Here is a 25,598-nt window from a genome sequence, read left to right as displayed (position 1 = left end):
GCAGCCAACCCTCTGTGGGTGCCGACCTCCTCACCATGCACCGCCAAAGGCAAAGCTGGTGTGAGCTTGGGCCCATGGCCTGGCCTACAGCCAACCACCAATGGGTGCCAAAAACCCCAGGCCGCATACCGTGTTCAGCCATGTGTGGTGGAATCAAAGAAATGGCTCACTGCTGCCTAGCCGCTCGCAGTGCATGGTGTGGGCTTCCCACACTCCCCTTTTTTTATTTTTTTGGGGTTCTGTGGATCTGCGTTTCCCCAAGGGAGTGACACTGAGTGCCGCAGTAGATCTGCACATCCATGGAACCCCCAAAAAACTTTCTTTCATTTGACCCGGTGGGGGTTCCGTTTGGGGCCCCTATATCAGATTTAGTTTTAGTTTTTAGAACTCAGGGACAGAGTCCATAAGTCCTAAGATAGCAGCCACAATTTTTTTCCAGGATTATGGCCAGACAATCATAAAACGCTGTTTAGTTAATGGATCCTCAGTAGCGTGAAATATATGCGGATTATGAGCCTTTATCTCTCAAAAACGAGTGAGTAGATTTACACCAAAGTAAAAAAAGGAACACTTTCTGGATCAAGATTTAGCTTTTTGCTAAACTTGTGTAAATACATTCAGTCATTTTACCTGTAGCTGTGACAAATTTTCCTATGCAAAAAGAATGGTTGGGATAATTGCATTTTGAATCACCCCAACACTTACCAGGACAAAAGCAAAGGTGGATGACCCTGTTTTAGGGGATAGGAAGTATCATGAAGATTCGTTTAAGAGTGGCAAAGTTATAATACCAAAAAATCAATTTCCTACGGAAATGTAGTCCTAAATATAACTGCCCAATTGCAATGTATATATATTTATTGCCTAGTGGCAGCTGTCACTAGGTAGTTATAGTTAGGTCAGCAGTGTTGCACGGACCCTTCTGGACCTGATTGCCGATTTTGACACAGTTTCATATTCTATTCTTCTCCATCGAAGGGATGGAGCTGGCATCACAGGAACAGCCCTCGCCTCATTTCAGGACAACTGCAGTTTTCAGGCTAGCGAGGGTCCATTTTTTTTATCCAGCCATCAGCTGTTTTGTGGGCTCATCTCTGAGCCCTACGCTTTTTTATATTTATGTCTGTCCATCAGCAGACATTAATTGTTCTTTGACCTGAAAATTGTATCCTACACAGATGTTACCCAACTGATTGTCATTCTGGTACAAGACATGGACACCATTGCCATTGGGCTTAACAGCGGTTTAGAAAAGGTGTCTAAATGAATGACAGCCAGCTGCTTAAAGATGAATGGTGAAAAAATGGAGGTCCTAATACTAGGAAACAAACAGATGCTCTGGGATCATATTATTTGGTCATCCTCTCTAGGAGAATGCCCAGCCCCCAAGTCAGAAGTAAAAAAGCCTATGGATGATTCTTGAAAATCAGTTAACCATGGCCTCTAAAGCAAACAATTTGGCTGTGAGGTGTTTTGGCCCTCGGAAAGCTTTGAGAAAAGTGCAGAAATTACTTCCAATAGAGGCACTCAGAACTATAGTTCAGGGTCTGATTTTGTTGCGTCTTGACTATAGCAATTCTCTGTACTTGTGTAGTCCAAAATCAGTGATTAAAAAACTTCAGGTCATTCAGAATGTTGCTGATCGGATGCTCTTGGGTATCCGAAATTACGGTCTGCAAATGCAGCCCATAAAACTCTTCACTGCTGCCTATAAGTTACAGCATACAATTTAAGGCTTTATGCATTATTCATCATGCAAAACATAATACAGGGACTCCTGTCCTTTTGCAACTGGCTAGTATTTATCTGATCAAAAGGGATTTGAGGGCAAACAATTGTGAGTTGCTCCTTGTCCCAAGAATCAAGAGAGCCATGAGCGGAGGTCGGCCTTTATCTACTTGGCACCCAAGATTTGGAATGCTCTGCCTTTCAGTCTCAGAATGGAGGATAATTTGATGATTTCTTAGGAAAAAAACTTAAAACATATCTTTTCCCTTAATTTTTATTCTTTATGCCTTCATTTCAACCCCTTCTGCAAGCCCTGGGAAGCCTGATTTTCGGGTGGCCATGGCTTTATAAAACTGGTGAATAGAATGAACAGGTATAGTATTAGAACGTCCAAAACAGCTCAGACTAATATGAAGATATTTGTATGTCCTTGGAACCACATTCCTTTAAATAAAGGGGAGGGGGTGTGGCCCACCTCAACAGGCTGATTTTGGGCCCGGGGACTCCATCCCCTGGGGTCCCAGCATGATTTTAAGAGGTGGGGGGCACATGGCCCTTCTCACCAGCCTGAATTAGGTTTAGGGACCCCATCCCCAAAGGGCCCTCCATGATTTTCAAGAAGCAGGGGCATGTGGGTTCCCTCCCTGGGTCAATTAGGGTCAAGCCACCCCTTCCCTTATGGCCCGGTGTACTTTTAGGGAGAGAAGGGCATGGAATCCCCCTCCCCCGGACGATTTTGTCCCCTGAGATCCCATCCCCCGGGGCCCGTGTTTTCTTCATGGGAAGAGGGGAATACAGCCGCCCTATTTAGGTCGATTTCGGCCCAAGGGATCCCATCATCCAGGTCCCTGATACTTGAAGATGGGTGCACTGGTGCCAACCCAGAGACCCTACCATACTCTCATTGGGGGCCTCCGGGGAGCCCCAAGACTCCACGACCCAAGCCAGCTCCCTGAACACACCACAGAAAGTCAAGTATATCACGCTTTGTACATGCACTGTCTGCCTGGTCCTAAATTATCATGAATTTCCATTGACTAGCCTCTGACAGTAAGCTACTCATGGAAACAATGAATAAATAGGTCTTACTCCAGGAAATTCATGAGTATGTCACTCCTGAGCCTGGGGTAAGACAATATCTGCTCACTGAAAATGCTCTATGAGTCAACCTAGATATTCAGTTGTAACTCGCACATAGACCTGGAGTAAAATAACATTTAACAGAGCCTCAGGTACAGGTGTCTGCAAATAGATAGCCATGACTACTTTGTAAAATTAATTCTCCAAGAATAGGTAGGGAGTAGTCAGTGCTTACACTTGCAGGTGGTATAGGTTTTAGTTTAGGTGCTACAGTAACCATTCATGATAACAATCAATGTGCATAATGTACAAAGACCCATTCATAAAACAGGATGTGCAAATAGGATTTAATCTGGTTTGCAAAAGGTGCACAAGTTGCTATGCGACCTATGGACTAATAGGTTGAACTGGATCCTAGTTTGCCCATTCATAGGGTGTTGCAAATCGAGCTGCTCGATGAATATTAATAAGTGAGTGACTGTGAATCGAAGGTTGGAATGTTGCACGGTAGAGCAGACCTTCGTCTTGCATTTGCATCACCAAATGAGAAATCCCTGTGATTTTGCGAACCCAGGTTTTCCAACCAAAATTGGCTTTGTGCATAAGGTTCAATGTCCAGACAGTGTTCTTTCTTTAAAGAGAACAATACTTTAATTATCACCAGAGAATAATCGGACAGTAAAAAAGAAGGTAAACACAAACGCCTCAAATGTCATAGTCCCTTCAGTAGCTGAGGTATGAGACTGTACGTTTTCTAGAGGTTAGAGCACAGAAGAGGGGGGGTTAAAATACTGGGCTTCTTTTTTAACCACTACTTTTGGCTCATTAGTCCCCACAGTCCTTCTGTATATTTGAGTTAGATGTATGATGTTCCTACTTTCTTCAACTATCAGACCATTTCATTGACACCTTTTGTGGCTAATGCAATGCACTGGAGCGATTAGTTAATGCTCAATTAACTCAATATTTAGACAACAACAATATCCTGGATCCAGCTGAAATAGAATTCTGGCAAAGAATAGCACCAAAACCACGTTACCTAAAGTGACTGACAGTATTAGGTCATTAGTAGATCAAGGTAAATCAGCAGTATTACTATTATTAGACCTATCAGCAGCCTTTCGAAACTGTGTCTCACCATCACTTACTTCAAAGGTTGCATGAAATTGGTCTACATGTAGCCACCTTGCATTGGTTCTATTCCCTTTTAAGTAATATATCGCAATGGGTGCAGTTGTCACCTTTTAAATCAAGCCTCAAAGATCTGCACTGTTGAGTCCCTCAGGGTTCTTTGTTAAGCCCCACATTGTCCAATTTCTATCTGGCACCATTGGATAACATTATGAACTAAGAGGATTTGAGAACATCATGTATGCCAATGACACTCAACTAATTATTTCTATTGATGATAAGTGTGATGAAATATGGGATAATGTAGTTGAGTGCCTTTCAGAGGTAGCAGAGTGCTTGCATATCCACTGTTTGAAACTAAATGTAGATAAATCAGAAATGTTGCTGTTTGGAGGTGCTGACAAATTTTGAAATGATTCATGTGGCCAACTATGTTAGGCCCCAAACCTACACCCAAACTGGTAGTTAAAAAATCGGGCTTTCCCATTCATAATTCTCTGTCCCTAGAAGAACAAGTAACCGGGGTTTAAGGAGCTTAATTCGGGCTGCTACGCATCCTCCAGAAATGTTTCTGATAGATCCCATTAGCTTGGAGAAGGAACATAATCTAAGCTTTAATTCTGAGTAGGATTGACTATGAAATTTCATTGAATGTTGGCATGGTTGATTATTTGTTCTCAAGGCTCCCAACTGTTCAAAATACAGCTGCCAAGCTTATTTGTAAATGGAGCTCAGCATCTACCTGCCTTGACCAGCTTCATTGGTTACCAGTCCGCAAATGAGCCATATTTAATTTTCTGTGCCACACGCACGAAGCTCTTTACGGAAATGGCCCTGTGCTATTGCTAAACAAAGTCAACTTTTACAAACCTAAACAGAATCCCAGATCAGCCAGTAAGGCCTTGATATCTTGTAAAAAAAATCAAGAAATCCCAGATGAGTGGATGCTCTTTCATCGTCTTAGCCTCCACTCAGTGGAATAGGCTCCCTCAGGCTCTGCGCACTGTGACAGACTTGTTGAAATTTAGGAAAAAAATTAAAGACATTGCTGTATCTACTCTGGGTCTTATTCAGAGCCAGTAATTGACTCAGTCTAGCTCTGGGATATCCCTCTGGGGATGAGCTGTGCGCTTTACAAATAACAAATACAAATGGAGACTAACTAGAAACTGTGAATGCTCAAAGCAAAACAAGGCACACCGAGTAGCCTTCTTGCTTGTGAAATCAACAGCCCGATATTGCTCACACCAATAGAACTCACTTGTGATGGCAGGACCTTGGTATCATTGGAAGCATTTAGGTACATTGGGCAGCCTCCTGGCACATGCTGGAATCTTCTGTCAAATTATGGAAGCACCCACTGACATTAAACAGTCCCTAGTACATGATGACAGTACCAAGGAACAAAGATCAGAATCTAAGCATGTTTGTTTCAGTGAATATTAGACTGTTGTCAGAGCTCTTTACAGAAACTGCTAATGCAGAGTATAAATTGATCTAAAATTTCAATTACAAACTTAAATATTTGAAGGAAAAATGTTGTCAAAGCCAAAGCAAAACTCTAAATAAAAATCATCTTGTGTAGGTTTACTATGGGGCAGGGTGATGATTGGAAAAACCTCACAGTGGACCAGGAGGCTTAATTAGACATGTTTTTTCTATGCCAGGTGCGATTCATTATTTGGGGAACCAATCAACTTGTACATATGCCAGCTTGCAAAATAAAATACTGGTCGCAACATGACAATGTGTAGTTTGCAACAACCTTTTATGACCAAGAGGTTAGTACATGTGGCCCAGAGTCTTGATCTCCAAATACATATGTCTCAAAGGGAAGAGTACCATTGAGTTGGGTAACAATTCACATCTGTTATAGAGGCGAAGATGCCTACGGGTGAATGTGTGTTTTAGAAATACAAATGTTATGTTATTTTATATAATGTTATGTTATGTTATGTTATGTTATGTGATGTGATGTGATGTTATGTTATTTTATGTTATGTTATGTTATGAGGTTTCTTCAACAATTTGTTTGGAAGGATCAAATTTAGAGTCACAACAAAAAACTTGCTAATAAAAACGGTAAATAAATAGTGCTGCAGATAATCATACAGTGTATCTGAATGGAAACAGCTTCTAATCATCACTCTGTGGATGTGATCCCCGCCTGGTTTTGAACTCCATTCAATGCCCACACGGCAGGGGGAGTTATTTGCCTCAATGGCATTACCAGATCTGGAATTCCATAAGGGGCTTTCAACTGAAACAATTTTTTTTTGTTTACTTGTCTACCACAGCAGTCATATGACAAATGTTAATATAACTAGCATCAACATGCCGTGGACTGACCCAAACCCTGATGGAGAGAGAGCCCATGAAGAAAACATCTGAAGAGAGTTTACTTAAACAAGCCAATGGCTGAAGAAGGATGACTACAAGCCCCCTTCTGTGTATAGCATGTTATATTGTGTGAATTGTGTGAAATGTGTTTGTGTGCAGTCTGTGTTGTGGTGACAATGAGGTTGTGCTGGACACCTATTCTCAGCAGCTTTTACTGAGAACTAAACATGCATTCTCTAAAGGTGATATACCAATTGAACCCAATGAATTTTACCTGAAACAAAATGGAAATTGGCAATATTGACTGAATGGAAGGCAGCAATGGTAGGCCCATAAAGAGACTCACCTGTCATTGACAAAGGAGTACATCAGGAGTCTTTGGTCAATGAACCTCTTCCATTCGGCATTCTCAGTCTGCAGGTCACAGTATTTGTCATTGGAGACAATGATGCCATCTACCCCAAAGGCAACCTTGACGATGTAGCGGTCATCATAGCAGACAACCCTCTTGCCATTCACCTCGCGTGATGGAGTGTACACAAGAATATTTTGTTTTTCTAGCTCTTCAAGCACATGTTGATCTGAAAGGCAGGAGTAAAGAAAAGTTACTGAACCATGAAAAGTCAAATATATACTCTTCGCATATTCACGGTCTCCCTGGTCATAAATTATCATGAATTTTCATTGAGTAGTCACTCATTATAATCTACTCACATAAACAATTAATAAATAGGACTTGCTCCAGGAAAATTCATGAGTATGTCACACCTGAGTATGGGGTAAGACAATACCTAATCACTGAAAATGCCCAGTTACTTAACCGTAATCTTCATTACACGAGTCCTGGTCTTCTCTTTCCATTCTTTATCAGTGAACAGCTTGTCTGCACCTACAGAAACCTATTATCTAGCACAGGTCAAACACTTCCCCCAATATGGCGCTGCCTCCCAGACATGCATAAAGGGGAAAGTGTGTCACCACAATAGCCTGAGAATACCAAGGAAACTCGAGAAAATGAAAACAAAAACCAATCATCAGAAACAGGGAGGGAGGGATGGGCTCAGGATTGGAACAGGAAGACCAGGACTTGGAGTAATGAAGATTACCGCTGTGTATCCGGGCATTACCGCCTCATCAGTCTTCCCGTCCCATTCCTTATCGATGAGCTCAAACCTAAGTGCATGGTGATTAAAGAACAAAGACCAGAAGGTACAGCAAAAACCGACAGGTAATTTTAATGACAAATGAAAAACAGTACAAATAACAAATCATGTAAAGCAGACAAAACATGAGCGCCAAAAGCAGCTGAAGCCTGCTCTAGCCAATTATGGTGCTGCTTTCATGCTGTGAAAGCAGTGCCAGGATTGTGTAATGCAGTTTCCTGCATCAGGAGCTTCCTGGAAGACACCTGAGGGAGAAGGACGCTGCGCTGCAAAGTAGGTGATTTTTTTGTTTTTGTGACCCACAACCCTTGGTACAAGGGTGCCACCACTGATATGTGTAAGGCCAGGCTGGAACAGCCGCCTGACACATGCGCAATACAGATAGTGGAACCCCCTTCTGCTGGCAAGGTAATATTAGAGCTTTTACATGCAAACAAATGATCTGTGAGATTGTATTCTTTCATATAAAAGTTGTAATTTGCCAAGCAGTATTGCAGAGGGAAGCAGTGGGTCAATGTCCTGGCTCCCCCTAGGGGCAGCTGCTGCTGCTTTTGCTCACTCAGTTTTCCTGCTACAATTGAACTTAATTCCAACAATCTGATTTCTTCTGATCCTTCCTTTGATTTCCGTACTGCCCCTTCATGGTCTTTCATCAGAATTTTGAAGGAAAAATATTATGTGATAGAAACATAGTTGCAGAAATATTGACCACAAAAATTTCATGAAGGTAAATTTGTATGGGTAAGTAAAGTTTACCTTCATGAAATGGCTTAGGGGAGGGAATCTGGCTGCCTGCTTCCTGTTCCTGAATCAGAGGCAGGAGAGCAGGAGTGGAGATGGGGCACCTGGCCTCAAGGCACGTTTATTTCTTTGCTGAGAGTGCATACATTAAGGCGAATATCTCACATAGACGATGATTTTCAAGAGAAAAGTACAATGTCACTCACACGCTGCGTGGCATATCCAGTCCCTCGATATCAAACCGACCATTATGCCTCCAATTGCCAGTGCCATGGTGTAATATTTCCGTCCCTTGCCTGCCAGGGTCTCTAATGTTACATCATCCTACAGGTTTCCGTATGTATTACTTCTGTCCTCCAATTTATAATGTTGAATAATTGTCAGCAAAGCTGGTAGGATTCTTTCTCATTTGTTCCCTCGGTGGTGCTAGCAGCAGTTTAAATGAGAGCTCCAGGTCTCACCCTTTAACTGCTGAAGTCGTGGCGGGTGATTTTCTCCGCGTTAACGTGAGGGTGAAGTCACAGGAAAATATTCAAGCTACAAAAGCGGAGCACTCACGGGTCATATTTCAGTTGATTTATTAAAACAAATGCATTTTGGCGTCTAGCCTTCTTCAGTGCATATCAACTTGGCATTTGACATTGTGCATGTTTAAATAGTTTTTTAACGATCTCATTGGAGAGGCAGGTAATCGCAGCCAGTGACGAAGGACAATCACAGTTCAAGATTGTAATACCTCTTTCCCTGGCTGCCATGTCAGCGTGTATTTAATTACTTGCAAGTTGGTTTAAAAACATATCGTTTTTGTAGTTGAAACTTCTCTGTTTCACATAGACGATTTTGAAGAGAAAAGTACGATGTCACTCACACGCTGCGTGGCATATCCAGTCCCTCGATTTCAAACCTGCCATTTTGCCTCCAATTGCCAGTGCCATGGTGTAATATTTCCGTCCCTCGCCTGCAAGGGTTTCTAATGTTACATCATCCTACAGGTTTCCATATGTATTACTTCTGTCCTCCAATTTGAATAATTGTCAGCAAAGCTGGTAGGATGCTTTCTCATTTGTTCCCTCGGTGTTCCCTCGGTGGTTCTAGCAGTAGTTTAAAAGATAGCTCCAGGTCTCACCCTTTAACTGCTGAGTAATAAATATGGAAACCTCTAAGAGGTGTTCGGAGGCCACGCTCACCTTTCTCCACCACTCTGGAAATGCGACTGCTATGTTATAGTTAGAAATTAGCTTTTAAAAAAACTTTTAAATTCACTAAAAAACCATAGGATTTAGGGACGTTATAATTAGAAATTAGCATTTAAAAAACCTTTGAAATTCACTGAAAAAACCATAGGTTTCAGGGACGTTATAGTTAGTTGGACATTTCACTTGTACAAAACCAGAGAAATTCGGCTGTTATAGTTAGTAGAGCTAACTATAGTACGCACTCCCCAACGCACTGCTGATGACATCACATATTACATCACTCATGACATGCTCAGTGACATCACTGATGACATCTCAAATTACATCACTGATGACATAATCCACGTGATCATCTGATGCACATCCTCAAACCCTAATAAAATTTATACACTCACTCTAAAATACAGACTACCAATATCGAAACCATAGACCCACCAATAGCAGTTAGTAAATACCTGCTCAGTGATTGATACATCTACACACACATTCACCCACTAACCCATAGAGTCACTCATACAGGCAGTCATTCATCAATACAGTCATTGTTATATCCACTCATACACCCATATAGACACTCCCCCCCCAACCAAAAAAAAGCTCATTCGCCTTAGCTCCTTGCTGGAAGGTTTCAGAATTATCCATCAAGTAGGAGCTCAGAGAAATGGAGAGGTCCCAACATTTCCCCATGTATTGTTCATAAGGAATTTTAAACTGTGCTACAGCCCAAACAGCTGAACAGGATTACACCAAATTTGGCAGAAAGCTTGATCCTTAACCATCAAGCTTGTGTTTTATGATTTGGTTTTATTCTCTTCAGTAGTTTTAGAGAAAGTAAGATTTAAAATATAAAGATATCTGGGCCATTGTGCTGCAAATCAAAAATGCAATACTTTTGATTGGCTGAGGGGGCTTAATTATTATGCATGGCTCCCTGCCAGGAGCACCCCATAATTCACATTGTGTCCTAATTTGCATTTTTTCATGCTTTATGTTGCCCCAATCTGGGCAGGGACACCATCAACATGTTGCAGAAGTGTTGTGGAGGGTTGAAGTATGAGTATGAGCCCTCAGAAATCATTTATTAAAAGTAACCCTATGTTTCCAGGGGTACCTACAACCGAGCTTCCTCAGCTATCGCCCAGAGTATTTGGAACGCCTTGCCCCCTGAAATCAGATTGAATCCTTCAACAACAGCTATTAAGACGGTACTACTTATGAACAAATTTCTGTCCTAGATCATAGGATCTCCTCTCTTCAAAACGTTCACGACATGTAAATTACACTTATGATTATTGCTCTCTTTTAATGTTATGGTGCTTGATCTATTGGTCCTGACATTGTTTTGTACCCTCCCTTATCGGGGGTGATGCCTTATCCTTTCTTATTTTCAACTTTTGATACTATTGATTCTATTTGTCTTTGAACTATTGTAAAGCTCTCTGATACCCGCAAGGGTCATGCACACGCTATATAAAACTTTGGAAATACATTTAAAAAAAGAATATATATATATGCAACATGATCCCCCCACTTAGAAAAGTTGATGGTATTTCTACAGGTTTTCGGAGATTGAGTTTTTGCTCTTTCTACAAGGATTGCAGGGCCCTCTGTGTGGTTTGTGTTATTGCTGCATTAGAGGTCTGGGAAGTTGATAAGAAATAGTTTAACATACCTTGTATTTTGATGTGATCACTTCTTGAGAAAGCCAAAAAGCCTGCCTGCCTGTCTGCCTTTTATATATTGATGTGGTGAACTCTTGAGAAAGTCAAGGCACCCCTTTATATTGTGAAGCGTGCTCTCATTGGTTGGCTGTTTACAGGGGAGGGAGGGTTGGATGACCCGGTGCCGTTGGGTGCAGGGCTTGTCCATCACAGGCCAGTGACATTTTAATTAGGTATCAGTAGTAAGAATATACTTTCTGTTACAAAAAAAAGGAAATTCACTGAGAAACACCAAAGGTTTAAGTGATGTTATACGGTAAGAAGATATTATTTTACATTATACAAAAAAGTTGGTGAAAAAAAACAAAGGTTAAAATGTTGTTATAGTAAAATGAAAATGTCAGCTAAAAATACAATTTTAAACAAAAAAAAACATTGTCACTTGAGATATCATCAGTGATGTCATTGAACATGTCACGTGGAGTGATGTAGTATGTGAGGTGATAAGCACTGCATAGCCGGGGTGCAAGTTAACTGGTGAATTTCTATGTTGTTTTTTTCATTTTAAAATTGTACTTTTGTTTCTGACATCACTGATGATATCTCAAGTGACATAATGTTTTTTTTGTTTAAAATTGTATTTTTCACTTTAATATAATGTCACATTAATATTTGTTTTTTTCCAGCTAATAAATATATAAACATATATGTATGTGTGTGTATGTGCATACACACACATATCACACCTATATGTGTGAATATATATATATATATGGAGAGAGAGAGATAGAGAGAGAGACGGACATACGTACAGAGAGAGAGAGAGAGAGAGAGAGAGAGAGCGAGAGAGAGAGAGAGAGAGAGAGAGAGAGACAGACAGAGAGAAAGTAATTCTTTTCAGTCAGGGGCTAATCTAACAAGGAGAGACATTTTAATTCTAATTTTTCATACTGAACTTGTCTATACATCTATTTTTAGTTGGGTAAACACACTATTTCAAACTATAATAATCAGCCACTGCTGTGTCTTTTATTTGGCATGTGCATAACAATACCTGTAATAGGAGAGTCACATCCTGATGGCTCCTTCCTCCAGGATGGTACAAATACCTTAATGTATCTGTGCCCTCTCTCCTTGAAGCAATCCACAGCCAGCTGAATGCCCCAACAGGAGAACAGTTCTTTCTTCCTGTGGCTGAAGTAAAGAAAATCAGAAAACTTATTTGTTAATTAATTCCCATGCTCACCAGCATTTTGAAACTAAAGACAAACGAAGTAGAAGGCCTAACCAATGTGAGTTCACTATTACCAGCGGTAGCGCTTACCTGTAGCGCTTGTATTTGGCAGCATTACTTTTAACCTCCCGTTTTTTGGTCTACTTATTTAATTTAGATTTTTGCACTTACCCCCTGCTTTTAATTCAGCTTGGCCCGCATACCCTCACGGCTGTCAACTCACCCGCATTTAAATTGTGAATTTCACCGCACTTGGCGGGTCCCTCTGCCCCCTTGCACGGGTCGGCCATACTGGGTGAGTGTGTTCCAGCGCGCTAGTCCTCTTTCTACTCGCCTTGCGAGTATATAGGTAGCCATGTTGACGCGCAGCGGTAACGCGCAGCGGAGACGCCGTAATGACGCCAGAGTTACGCCAGAGTTCAGCCCGTCTGTGCCCGTCCGGGCCCAGACGGGCCCTGGGCCGGTCCCCATGCCCGTTTCATTAGAGCATTCTACTACCTGTGTTCGGTATGGGAGGGAGGAACTCATGTCTTGGCGTCCGGTCCATCCTACCTTATGCAAATTCGCACGGGAGGGGACTCCCCCGTTCCTACCGTGCAGAGCTTGTACTGCGGGTCAGGTTTCTGCTTCCGTTAAATCTGTGCTCTCCATGGCGTTATTGAACTGTCGGTCCTTACCTAGTCACGCTATTGAAATCAACTCACTCATTCTGGACCACGAGCTGGATGTGTTATTTCTCACTGAGACCTGGCTTACCCCCAGCTCAGGCCCTGACATGGTCAGAGCACTCCCTCCAGGTTTTCTTATTTCTCATCTGGACAGGCCTGCGGGGAGGGGAGGAGGAATTGCGATCCTCTATAGAGATACGCTAGTTTGTAAGGTTCAGAGTGGAGGGGTAAGTGACTGTGAGAGCTGCCAGTTCTCTCTCCGCTTAACATCGACTGCGTCCATGGCAGGACTGCTGATCTATCGCCCGCCTGGAACCCTGGGAAATTTTTCTAACTCTTTTTTAGAAACAATTGCACTTCTCGCTTCCTCAACGGCCAACTTCGTTGCGCTAGGGGATTTTAACGTCCATCTTGATGACCCTGCTAACTCCCTGGGAGCAGATTTGCTCAGCGACCTTAAAGCTTTTGGGATCAACTTGGCCAACTCGGGTGCCACCCATGAGAAAGGCCACCTGTTGGACCCTATATTTTCTAACTCGGACCATCTTAAATCATTTCCAGCGCTGGCTCTGCCCTGGACAGACCACTTTTTGGTACCTGCATCGTGGCAGCTTGACATCCCGGCTGCGCTGGTCCCTAGGGTTCACACTATGGAAAGAGCTTGGTCGAGGCTACCTGTGGATAGTTGGGCGGTTCATCTGGAGGCGACCCGGCCTCCCCTTGGGTCTACTCTGCTAGCTGCAGATGTGAATTTAAACACCTGGATCACTAACTCGTTGGATGCCCTCCTCCCCCAAAAAAAACAACTTACCAGGGGGAAGAGAGTGGGATCGGCGCCTTGGTACACTTCTGAGCTGAGAACATTGAGGAAGGGCTGCAAGAGGTTAGAGCGGACCTGGAGGAAAGATTGGAGTGAAATGAGCCGGAAAGAATATCGGGCGGCTCTGAGCACTTATAAATCTGCCATTCGGGTAGCAAAATCCGGATTCTTTGAGGAGAGAATAGGCTCTGCGGCCAACTCCTCGAAAGAGTCATTTAGGGTCATTAAAGATCTATTGAAACCCCCCGAACCTCAGGTCACTCACGAGGACCCACGTGAGAAATGCTCAGAACTGGCCTTTTTCTTTAAAACGAAAATTGATAATATCCTTGCATCCCTTCCCCGGCAATCGGAGGAGGTCGTCTCCGGTGGCATTTTAAGTACTCAGCCAAGGGTGCGAACAGCAGAGTTGGTTTCTTTTGGTCCTGTCACGGAGGAGGAAGTTCTTTCAGTCTTGACGACCATGAAAAGTGGTTCTCCGAAAGACCCTGCACCCATGAAATATCTAAAGCAGGTAGCCCCTACCATCGGCGGCCTTGTGACGGACCTCATAAACTTGTCTTTCACCCAAGGAGTGGTACCCCCCAGTTGGAAAGGGGCGGTCGTCAAGGCTCTTATCAAGAAGCCAAACCTGGACCCTGACGACCTTGCCAACTTTAGGCCTATTTCCCTGCTGCCTGGCTTCAGCAAGGTGGCGGAGAAGTTGGTAAATAGTCGCCTTTCGGGCTTTCTGGAGGCCAACTCCCTCCTGGGCGACTCCCAAACGGGTTTTCGGCCCGGTCAGGGGACTGACACTGCCCTGCTGGCAGTCGTGGAGAATGCGAGGAGCATTCTGGATTCAGGGGGATCGGTGGCAGTGATCCTCCTGGACCTCAGTGCTGCTTTTGACACCGTAGACCATCAGGTGCTTCTCCAACGGCTGTCGGGGGTGGGAGTCTCTGGGTTGGCCCTCAAGTGGTTCGCTTCCTTTTTGGAAGGCCGCACATTTGAGGTGTGGGAAGGCCAGGAGAAATCACCCTCTATTCCTCTCCAGTGCGGTGTGCCACAGGGCTCTTCGTTGAGCCCTACTTTGTTCAACATTTATATGGCCCCTCTGGAGAGTGTGGTACTGCCTCTGGGTATTAAGATCATCAGCTATGCTGATGATACCCAGCTGGTGGTAGGCCTTTCCCAGTCGGATTACCAACCTGACCGGCTGCACTTGTGTCTGGATAAGATCTACACCTGGATGTGCAGCTCAGCTCTCAAGCTTAACGGCTCCAAAACGGAACTGATGCTGCTGGGGAACTCTGTTCCATCTTTTTCTCCTAGCAGCTGGCCCGACTGTCTGGGACCGGTACCTTCCCCCAAGCATGAGATCAAGAGCTTGGGGGTGTGGCTCGAGCAGGATCTTTCTTTTAAAACGCACGCAAAAAAAACAGCAGGCGTGTGTTTTGGCCTGCTCCGATCAGCTCGGAAGATTCTGCCTCTCCTTCCAGTGGCTGCCAGGAGGTTACTCGTCCAGGGGCTTATCATCTCGCGGCTGGATTTCAGTAACGCGTTGTTTCTGGGTGCTCCAGAATCCACCCTGAACAAACTGCAGCAAGTGCAGAACGCGGCCGCCAGGCTCCTGACGGGCCTTCCTAGGCATCAGTCCGCTCGCCCTGCGCTGAAGGCGCTGCACTGGCTCCCTGTCAGGGAAAGGGTGAAATTTAAGTCACTCTGTATCGCCCACAAAATTCTGCATGGGGTAGGCTCACCTATCCTGGGAGATATGGTTCAGCCTTATAAGGCCTCCCGCTCGCTCCGTTCTGATCATCTACATCTGTTGCAGGTTCGGAGGGTGAGGAAGGCAAGAACCGGTGGCAGAAGGTTCTCTATAAATGTAGCCACCTTGTGGAATTCCCTCCCTTTGCACCTACGAGCGGAAGCGAGTCTCCTACGGTTCCGTAAACTTTAAAAAACTTTCTTATTCGCTGTCTAGTGCCTGCCCTTCTGTGGTAACGTATCTGTCTGGTTGAGCGCGGGGATGCCCAAGGGTAACCAGGCGCTATATAAAATTCATTAATAATAAAGTTCAGAGCACATTTCCTTAACTCGCTTCTCTGTCAGTTACACTGTTTATCTTTATATTCCTTTTGCATCAGACTCTTCATGACGTTTCCCCCTTGATTATGTGTCTGTATTGCCCTTTTCTACATTGGTTTTTAACAACTTTTCTTGTACTTTTATTATTTCTCTCTTTCATATAAGTTAAGTCTTATCGTTCTGCCCCAAAATTTCAGAATGACGGGGTGTACCCTTTTGACCACGTCGCAAGCCTACCTGTCTGCTTTTTCTTTGAGAATTTATTTATTTATTTATTTAGCCATTCTTAAAAGTGTACTCCAATCAATGGATCAATACTCTCTGCAAGAAAGAGTAGTGATGTAGCTCTACACCAAATTGCATAACACCAGAAAAACTTTACAAGCACTTCTAATACCAACAGTTAATGCAAAACAGGACATGAAGGCTTGGAAAGGTTCAGGCGGCTGGGCAACTGAGGTAAAACAAAGACTGGAAGAAAAGATAATCATTGTTGCATGTGACCAGCAATAGACACATTAGGAAGCTGAAAGCAAATATTGAGGCAAAATATTGTAAGCACACAAAAGGGACTGGAGTGTTCAAAGCAGAGCAGAATGCCGTAAGCTCAAAGATGCGACGATTTTAAATAAAGAAGATGGATGCGCAAATTGTTGAAGTGTGAAGAAACAGGGAAACGAAAAGTGAAAAGGTGCTGCTACACAAGGGGGATTGGGTTGGATTGGATGAGAACAGCCACGAGTGGCAAGAGAGAAAGAAGAAATTGTGTCAAAGAGAGGTTAGGAAGAAAACAAAGACAACATAATTAACCCCTTGAATGCTAACCTTTTCCCCCTAAAATGCTGAGCCATTTTTCATCTATTTGGGTAGGTCGCGATTAGGCCTCCATAGCTTTTTTTTCATAGAAGATATCTATGCCACATTAGCATCCTTTTTTTCCAACATTCTAGGGATTGTAAGCTATCCAGCGATTGTGGAATCCCCTGGAGGGAAACATTAAAATATCCAAACTATAACTACTTTTTAAATTTTGGGAAAAAATAATGAAAAGGTGCTCTGCAAAAAGGTGTCAGTTTTCCCCCTAAAAATGGCATGAACCAAAGGTTTGCTGTGCTAAATTCAGCATCTTCCCAGCTTTCACGAACATGCACAGCTAAAAGATTTCTGAAAAGTAGACAAAATTCAGCATTCATCAACTTGTTTAGATCCCTGAAGGTTTGCCAAAGAAACTAACCGTTAAAATAAAAATGTTTTGAAAACTTGTAGGAAAATCATATGTTTCTGACAATGTTTTCATCTGTAACTTTTTATAACGATGGGCGATTTACAAAGGCTATAAACTATTATGCCTGCTAGTCACAGGGATAACTAGAGGGTCATATGTTAAAAATAAAGATTGAAAGATTAGTATGCAGGAAACCTATGTACTTCTGAAATGTACACTAGATTAGGAGTGGGGTATTTGTAGATCTCAGAATTTGTGGGCACCCATACTAGCATGTGATTCAGAGGGCATTTTTTTAAATCTCTTCTTTCTTACACACAGGCTCACATTTTTAAGGCAAAAATGCAGAGAACTCCAATTGGTAATAACACATTTTCGGCTATTCTGTGTTTTCCCAAGTCTCTCTGTAAAATGGTACCTCACTTGCATGTGTAGGCCGAGTGCCCGCAACAGTAAAGGCCCTAAAATGCAAGTTGGACACATCGCATTTTGCCACTGAAAACACACCCTTTTTTGCAATGCAGGTAGCTGTGTATTTTGGGCTCTAGCTCTGCCGCCACCTAGGGAAACCTAGAAAACCTGCACCTTTTTTAAACCTAGACACTAGAGGGAATCCAGGGTGGGGTGACTTGAATGAATCTCTTCAGGTTTTCTTTCCCAGAAGCCCTTGCAAAGCTAAAAAAACACATGTTCCTCACATTTCAGTGATGGAAAGTTCTGTAATCTTTTGGGAGGCAAACATTTCCTACCAACTAGCATTTTACCAAGTCTCACATTTTTATATTTATATTTATAGAGTTTTATATAGCACGAACTAGACCCGAGACATTGGGAATCAGACCGCTTTACACGAGCACCTGTTCGTTACAGATGAATACATTCACTTTTTTTGTTAGGCACAGGGAGATTAGTGATTTGCCCAGAATCAGAGGATGTTGAGCATCGTTGCCGAGACTTGAACCCAGTTCCCCAGCTTCGAGGTCGACTGCTCTAGCTGTAAGGCTACATCCTCTCCCCTAAGATCACATTAACATTGTGACCTCACTTGTGTGGCTGGGTCTTGTGCTTGCGATAGGCATGCATCAAACCAAGATCATTGGGAGTCCTGTGGGGCGACTCTCATCGACCCTGGTTTAATTTGTGTATGTTTGGGACACTAGGCCTAGATGCACACATGGGGTATATTTTTATTCAAACAAGTGGGGAAACACTGGGTGATGGAAGTTTGTGGGTTCCTGTGGTTTCTGGAAGTTTATGTACAGTAATATAATGAAATGTGCGATGTCAGTCACAGTTTGAGATTTGCACAACATTGTGAGTAAGAAAATGTCACAGGATCCACACGAGGCACACCATCTTGCACTACCCCGGTTTTCAGAAATACCTGGGTGTGGTAGGTTTCCCCAGGTGTCAGCTGACCCGAGCACGAAATGTGCACACATTCAGCATAGAAGTAGGACGATATTGCGACTTAGCCCCACTCTGCTACCCATATGTAAAAAACATTGTAAAGAATCATGGGCATGGTGATGCTTAAGAACCTGGGGGGGGGGGGGGCAGAAAGAGTGTTAGCTCAACGCCAGGTAGGTCCCCTTAGCCTTTTGTTTGTTTTGATTTTGAAATCCTTAGCGTCTCCTGGAGGTATATTTGGGGTAAACACCCTTCATCCACAGCCAGGAGTTGAAAGACTGCTGCACCTATTCTGGGGTGGGAACACCGTACAATATATGGGTGTGCCGCCCCACATCCATTTCTTTATTTTAGGGAGTATTTTTCTCATGGTGTCTAGTGGTGTTTCTGTCCCACGGGGGCAGATTTTGAATAAGCACCTACAATCCACCACCAAGGGGGGGGGAGGGGTGGGGGGGAAAGACTGATGTACCTGTTCTGGGCGGGGGAGCACGTTGTGATGCCTGGGTAAGCCGCACCACCCCCTTTTTTCTTAATTGTTAGACCATTGTTCTCCTATGTCTAGTGGCCTTTAACGTGGGCAGATTTCAGATCAACACCCTCAATCCACCCCCAAGGGGCAGAAAGACTGATAAACCTTTTCTAGGGTGGAAGCACAGTACTATGCCTGGGTTAGCCACCCTCTCCTTTTTTATTTTTGAAAATATTTTCTCCTGGTGTCCAGAGGCCTTTCTGTCCCTGGGGACAGATTCTGAGTAAATACCCTCAATCCACCCCTGGGGAGGATCTGGGGGGGTGGGGGGAGAAGACCGATGCACCTATTCTGGGGTGGGAGCATGGTGTGATGCTTGGGTGAGATGCCCCCATGCTCTTTTTCTTGCCTAAAAATGTTTTTTATTGTTATAGTTTGTATTGTTATTACTTGGTATTAAAGCCTACAGATAGGTATTTTGTTACATGGAATCTCATATGATGCAGTAGGCAAGGGTTTGGTACTCGTTACCCTATCTTAACAACTTGGCATAAAAGATTTGCATTTGGGAATCCTTGTTAGACCTTCCAAGGAATGGTCTTATTATGGTTTGCCACCTAACATTTTGTATACTTGTGCAAAGTTATGGCCTTATATCTGATGATTGCCTTGATGGAAAGCTTAATCTCAATAAAGAGACTTGATTTGTTTATGGTGACAAGCAATGATAAGAACTATGGGCCTAATTGGTTCACTAGGAAAAAGCTGTTTCAGATGCCATAGGTATGATCTGTTTATTATGAAGAGTTAAAGGGCCTGATTAATTCACAATGTAACCCATATGATAAAATAATAGGCCTTTAAGAGTGAATAGATGTTGCACCATGTTATAGTTTGCAGTCAGGTATTTGCTTACATGAATCCTCACAGATTACCTTCGTAGGGACAGATTTGGGTGTTGCTTACCCCCTTTGTCAAAACTTATGGATAGAAGATATGTATGGCAATACTTCTTACTTATTAAAAAATGAATTATAAATACTAATAAATACAAATTATTAATTATTTTATTATAATTAATTTACTTCCCACCCTATGCCCCTATAAACCCACAACCCACTCCTAATAATAATAACACAATTAACATAATTATCAATTAATTAATTAAAAATATTCAACTATTAATAATTAATAAATGAAATAATTTACTAAAAATACTAACAAATACAAATTATTAATTACTTTATTATAATTAAATTACTTCCCACCCTATTCCCCTATAAACCCACAACTCGCTGCGGAACTAAAATACGCAAAATGTCATAATCATAAAATGAATCTCTTCTAATAATTTCACACATACATTAAAAAAACAGCTCTGCTTATACAAAAAGATTAGATCACATACTTTTAACATACATACAAAAAGACAGACACTGATATAAATATTGATGTTATTCACTATGCTATTTTCACAAACGATATTACTAACTTTGATATTTCAGCAAACGATATTTCTTACCTTCAAGTTGATGTTCTGGTCAACGATATTCTTGCAGTCGATAGTATGCCACTTCTATATCAAGAACTCGATATTCTGTCTGTGCAGCATAATTTCCAATATGTAACCTATACATAGAGTGGGCTATTGCTCAGCATTTGCTCATGACTGGAAGGCTTTGTTGTCTTTCTCATATGTCTGCTTTTAATTTGATGGCTTTGTTCACTGCGCTTGTTTTTGTCCCTCATAGGAATAATTTGGTATTGCAGTGCTTCCATAGCTGACCTGAGGGTACTTTTTTTTCCTCTTGAATGCAGCACTCCATAGGAGTGCAAGTGTTTTCTTGCACTTTCCCACTCTTGGATCCCCTGTTTATTGTCCTTGTACTTTCCTCTCGGTGACATAACCAACCCTGAGGGGGCCCTGTGCAAAGTACATGGAGGGGGACCCCCATGCTCCAGAGCCAGTCACGAGCTTTCAGGCCAGGTACCTGCCGCCACCTTGAGCTCGGGTACCCCCGCATCGCGGGGGCTATTATTTTGGCCACTGTTCCCGCACCCTCTCACCAATGCTCCATGCCCTACTCACTACTCTGCTCCATGTCCTAAATAATTTACTTTTGTTATTTATTCATTATTTTGAGGACTCAAAGCTGAAAAGTGCTGTCAGGTCTCTTGCTCACTTTGTTTTCACTTTTTTTTCCAATTTTCTATAGCTTTTAATTCAATATTCTGTTATGTCAATTTTCCATGACAGAACTGTAAAAAAAAATGACCACAGAGCGTTGTTACGCATGAGCACCCAAGCATCAGAGCATGCTTATGTATCAGCGGCTATTTTAGAAGACTCATTGTAAGATTGCCAGCCATGCACCCGCATAGTGTGCACATGCATCTTGATTAGGCCTGGGCGGAGTGACCAAAAAACTCTGCTGCTCTACGCAAGGTTCTGCAAGTGGTGAAGCAGGTTATGTCACTCCGTTCATGCTGATTTTTAGCACTGGATGTTTTTGCAGCACCAGATAACCAGCACGAATGGCACCACACGCAGTGCAAGAGGGCATGGCTTCTTTCTGCCACTTGGGTAGATATTCTACTTGAGTGGCAGCTTCCTCAATGAGAACAGAAGGTTTCTCAATGTGAGCGGTAGCGACCATCTGCTACTGCTCATGTTGAGAAATCTTGCAGGGAGGTGGTCTAGAGTAAGATTTTCCTCACTTGCTCTCACTAACTTAAAGTTGGTGACTGAGGAAAAAACTCCACTCCGCAGCGTTTTTGTGAACTCTTCACAGAGTGCAGAGTGGGAAAAACTCTGCAAACTCTGCTAGCGGAGCGGAATTTCACGCCAAGGCCTAATTTTGATGTATGCAATTTTATATGTGAATGCCAAAAAGATTTGGCAGAGTCAAGTGTGACCTAGATTGTATTTCCTAATACAGACAACACAACTTATTGATAATTGAGGATATTAGAGCCAGTGCTATTATATAGCAAAAACAAAGAATCAGCATTCTTATAGATTTTGTACAAGTATTCACTGTAGTAACTAGTAAACCCTTTTGCTTTATCTCAACATACCGCTGTGACTGCTAATATTCAACACAGCAACCTAGGTATCAGAAATTAAGGAGGTGCAGTGCCCCAGGCACCAGGGGCCAGATGTAGGTCGCCAAATACCGGTCGGAAACGGCCGAAAATACCGATCTTCGGCCGTTTCCGACCGGTATTTGGACATTGGCATGTAGGGGCCTCGAAACATACAGAATCGGTATATTTACCGATTCGGTAAACTTACCGATTCTGTAAAATACAGAATCTGTAAATTTACCGAATTGGTAAATACAGATGTAGGTGGCACTGAAAACAGTGCCACAGGCCATTACCGAATCGTTATTTACCATGGAATACTATTCCATGGTAAATAACGAATTCCAGTGTACATGCACATCTGTGCATGTACACCTGTGCCATGTGGCACACAGACATCCCCTAAGGGCATGTATGTGTGTCACATGGCACACAAGCCCAAAACAGGGGTGCAACAGGGTGTCAAAGTGACACCCTGTCCCCCTTTTAAAATCGGTAATTTTACCGATTCGGTAATTACCGAATCGGTATTTGCCATTGAATCCTATGGGCTTCAAGGCCCATAGGAATCAATGGCAGATACCGATTCGGTAATTACCGAATCGGTAATTACCGAATCTTACAGATTCGGTATTTTTACCGAATTATTTACCTACATAGCAATTACCGAATTGTAAATACCGAATCGGTAAAATATATATTTACCATTCGGTATATTGCTATTACCTACATCTGGGCCCAAGAGAGGTTAGGACTCAACTGCACCTCAAATACAGTTGTCGTTTACTACCCAACCAGAAGCTATAATGCCCCATTTCTTTGCCTGCATTAAGGCCTATGGCCAGTGCTTTATGTGGAAAATAATGAGTGCCAGTGCTGAAAATGCTGCTCAGGAGCCTGCAACTGGGCTATTAAATGCCATTGTGCGGTAGAACAAAGCTGCATAGTCCTGAATCCACCTCAGGCCTCTAATGCACTGCACTCTTTTTCTCACCACTGAAGGTCCAACAAACTTTCTCACTTTATGGTTTTTTCCCCAGTGGCATAACAAAACTTGACGGGCCCCCTGCAAAGTACTTGGATGGGCCCCCCCACCCTCCGGATCCGGTCAGGAGATCTTAGCCACGGCCAGTGCACTGTGCCGGCGGAAGCCCTCATAGCGCTCATCCCCCACCCCCACCGCACTCAAGGGGGCTGTGGGGGCTTTTGGTATACCACTGATTTTTACAGCTTTCTTTTCTATTTTCTTTCTGTGTTTTCACTCTCTTGCACTTGGGAAACGTCTGATGATGAAAAATAAGTTCCAGTCCCCAAAAAAGAATGCTTTTGGCCCACCACGACAACCAACAGCTCAAATTAAGCACTTCTGGCTCTAGTAGTCATAAAAGATACACATAAATTAAAATACCTCATGGCAACATTGCTTCCATCAATCACAACTGGTCTTAAATGGAAAGAAGGATTGGCAATTTCTATGGGTGGTGCAGATGCCGTTCTGAGTACTTTTGCAGAGTTGCTTCCTCGAACCATGAGCCTCAAGGTGGATGGGCCACCAAGGAGTGCCGGGCTTCCACCTGGTTTAGTTTTACTGCCCATCTGGATTAGTTCCTGAAGTACATCGTTTTTCAGAGCCCCGGGGCCCAGCCTATGCAGTACTTTTGAAATGTCCTGCTCATGATGGCCTAGCTTACAGAAAAATACATATTTGCCATGGTTGGTCTCCATGTGACTTGCAGCCAGGAACAACACACAGAGGAAGCTTAGGGTGATTTCTTTACCACTCTTTTTGTTTTCTTTTTGTTTAGTCACAGTCAGGAAGAAAGATGAATGTCTGCTTTAGAGAAAGAAAAAGCAAGATCTTAATGGAATTAAAAACAACACTTCAGTAATAGAACATTCAATGAGGAATTTCACTTGTAACCTTTTGTAGAGGTCCCCCTAAAGTGTCTCTTAAACTGTTTCCCTCATAAATACACTAAGGTCCAGAGCTGGATATGGAACCCTGAGGGGCCCCTGCAGCCTTGAGTAGTGTTGGTGCCTCCTTAGTGCCTCTTGTCTCTAGGCCAATGAGGCCTCCCTGTCAGGCATGCTGAGACATACTTTGCATGCCTGCCAGGCCTGGAGAAAGTTGAAGGCATCACACAGCATCAAACAAAAAAATATTTTCGAGCCTAATGCAGGGATCTAACTTGGAAAGAAATCCTTAAGCTACTCCGTTGTTTTGTGTACAATAGGCCGCTTTATTGGACGCAAGCTGGGCAACTCTATCTCCTTCAGCCGAGCCATACATGCAGATCTGCCCTAAGAAACTTACTAAAAATGTGTTGCTAACCTATCCCCCAGCCCCTAAAGAATTCCATCCCCAATCATTCCCCACCTGCTTCTCCTAAGAAATGATGCTAACCCTTTAGTTATGTCATAAGATATTCATGCACTCTTCTTTTTTACACTTGATTTACTTGTTTGCATCACCAACCCTCCCTTCGACTAGGCCCATCTCATTGATTCCTCTTTCCTTCACTCTTTTTCCCTACTTCCTCTGCCCACCCTTTCCCCTGCTGAACTATCTCTCCATTTTACTCCTCAACCACTTGCTCCAAAGCAATACCAGTTTCCCTTAAACATCCCATCTGCCCTGCATGCTCCCAATTGTCCAATGCACCAGGGCGAGTGGTGGACTGTTAATGCTGTGACACAGGGAACAGTGATTTCCCTGCTTTCATGGTGTAGAGAGGCATGTTTGATGACTTTTCAGCTGCCCACATCATTCCACTACTCCCTTTCCCCCTCTCAAAATCCCGGGTGGAATTCATGCACCTCTTCCCGAGGCCCTCTCTGGCAAGAAATCATTACTCTGTTCTAATGTGTCATGTGTGCAAAAGGCCCTTTTAATGAGAGCAAGGTATGACCTCTATCACCTTCAACTGAGCCGCACAGGCTAATTTGTCCTAATTAACTTACTAAACAAATTGTTACCAACCCATCCACCTACCCCTAAAAAAACTCCCTCCCCAATGTTTCCCCCTCCTGGTTCCCATTACAATGATGATAACTCTCATCTTTAGGTCATATGCTCTTCATTCTTTTTGACAATCCATTTATATGTTTGCATTGCCCGCCCCCTTTGGACCAGGCCCTCCTTATTGATTCCTTCTTCTGTCTCCCTCTTCTCCTGCTTCCTAAGTCCCTCCTTTCTCCCACTAACCGTCTCTTTGTCCTCTCACCTGCCACCAGAAAAACCCTCCCCTGTGGTGTTGTTTCTCTCCTTTGTTTCTCTCCTAGCTGCACCCTGCAGATCCTAATGATCCCCTACTCCACTTCCACCATAAAGGGTCTCCAAAGTTAACATGATCTCCAGCATGTAAAGGTGAACCCCATCATGGCAGAACAATGACAGGAATTCATAATCTATCTCCTTATGATAATATAAATCCCCATGCCTTTGAAAAACTCGACTTTTCTCTGTTGACCTTCTTCTGTGCCCTGTTAACCACCACCACCCCCCTCTCCACACCCTACTGGGTCCAATAGAACAAAGTGCAGTCCCATCTCACACTCAAAGCTTCCCATGTCTT

General features: G+C 43.1%; 1 protein-coding gene across 1 annotated transcript in view; it reads right to left on the bottom strand.

The window, feature by feature from the left end:
- Window positions 1–23,748, bottom strand: part of ZC3H12D (zinc finger CCCH-type containing 12D) — a 44,308-nt gene extending 20,560 nt beyond the window's left edge. Inside the window, exons 1-3 of the mRNA XM_078646927.1 lie at window positions 23,432–23,748; window positions 12,095–12,234; window positions 6,626–6,860 (exon numbers count right to left, since the gene is read on the bottom strand). Coding sequence (XP_078503053.1) covers window positions 6,626–6,860; window positions 12,095–12,234; window positions 23,432–23,748 — 692 coding nt within the window. The remainder of the gene's footprint in view (window positions 1–6,625; window positions 6,861–12,094; window positions 12,235–23,431) is intronic.
- Window positions 23,749–25,598: the final 1,850 nt, after the last annotated feature.

This window comes from Lissotriton helveticus, chromosome 6 (assembly GCF_964261635.1).
Source record: "Lissotriton helveticus chromosome 6, aLisHel1.1, whole genome shotgun sequence".
NCBI lineage: Eukaryota > Metazoa > Chordata > Amphibia > Caudata > Salamandridae > Lissotriton > Lissotriton helveticus.
This window is presented reverse-complemented; position numbering and strand designations above follow the sequence as displayed.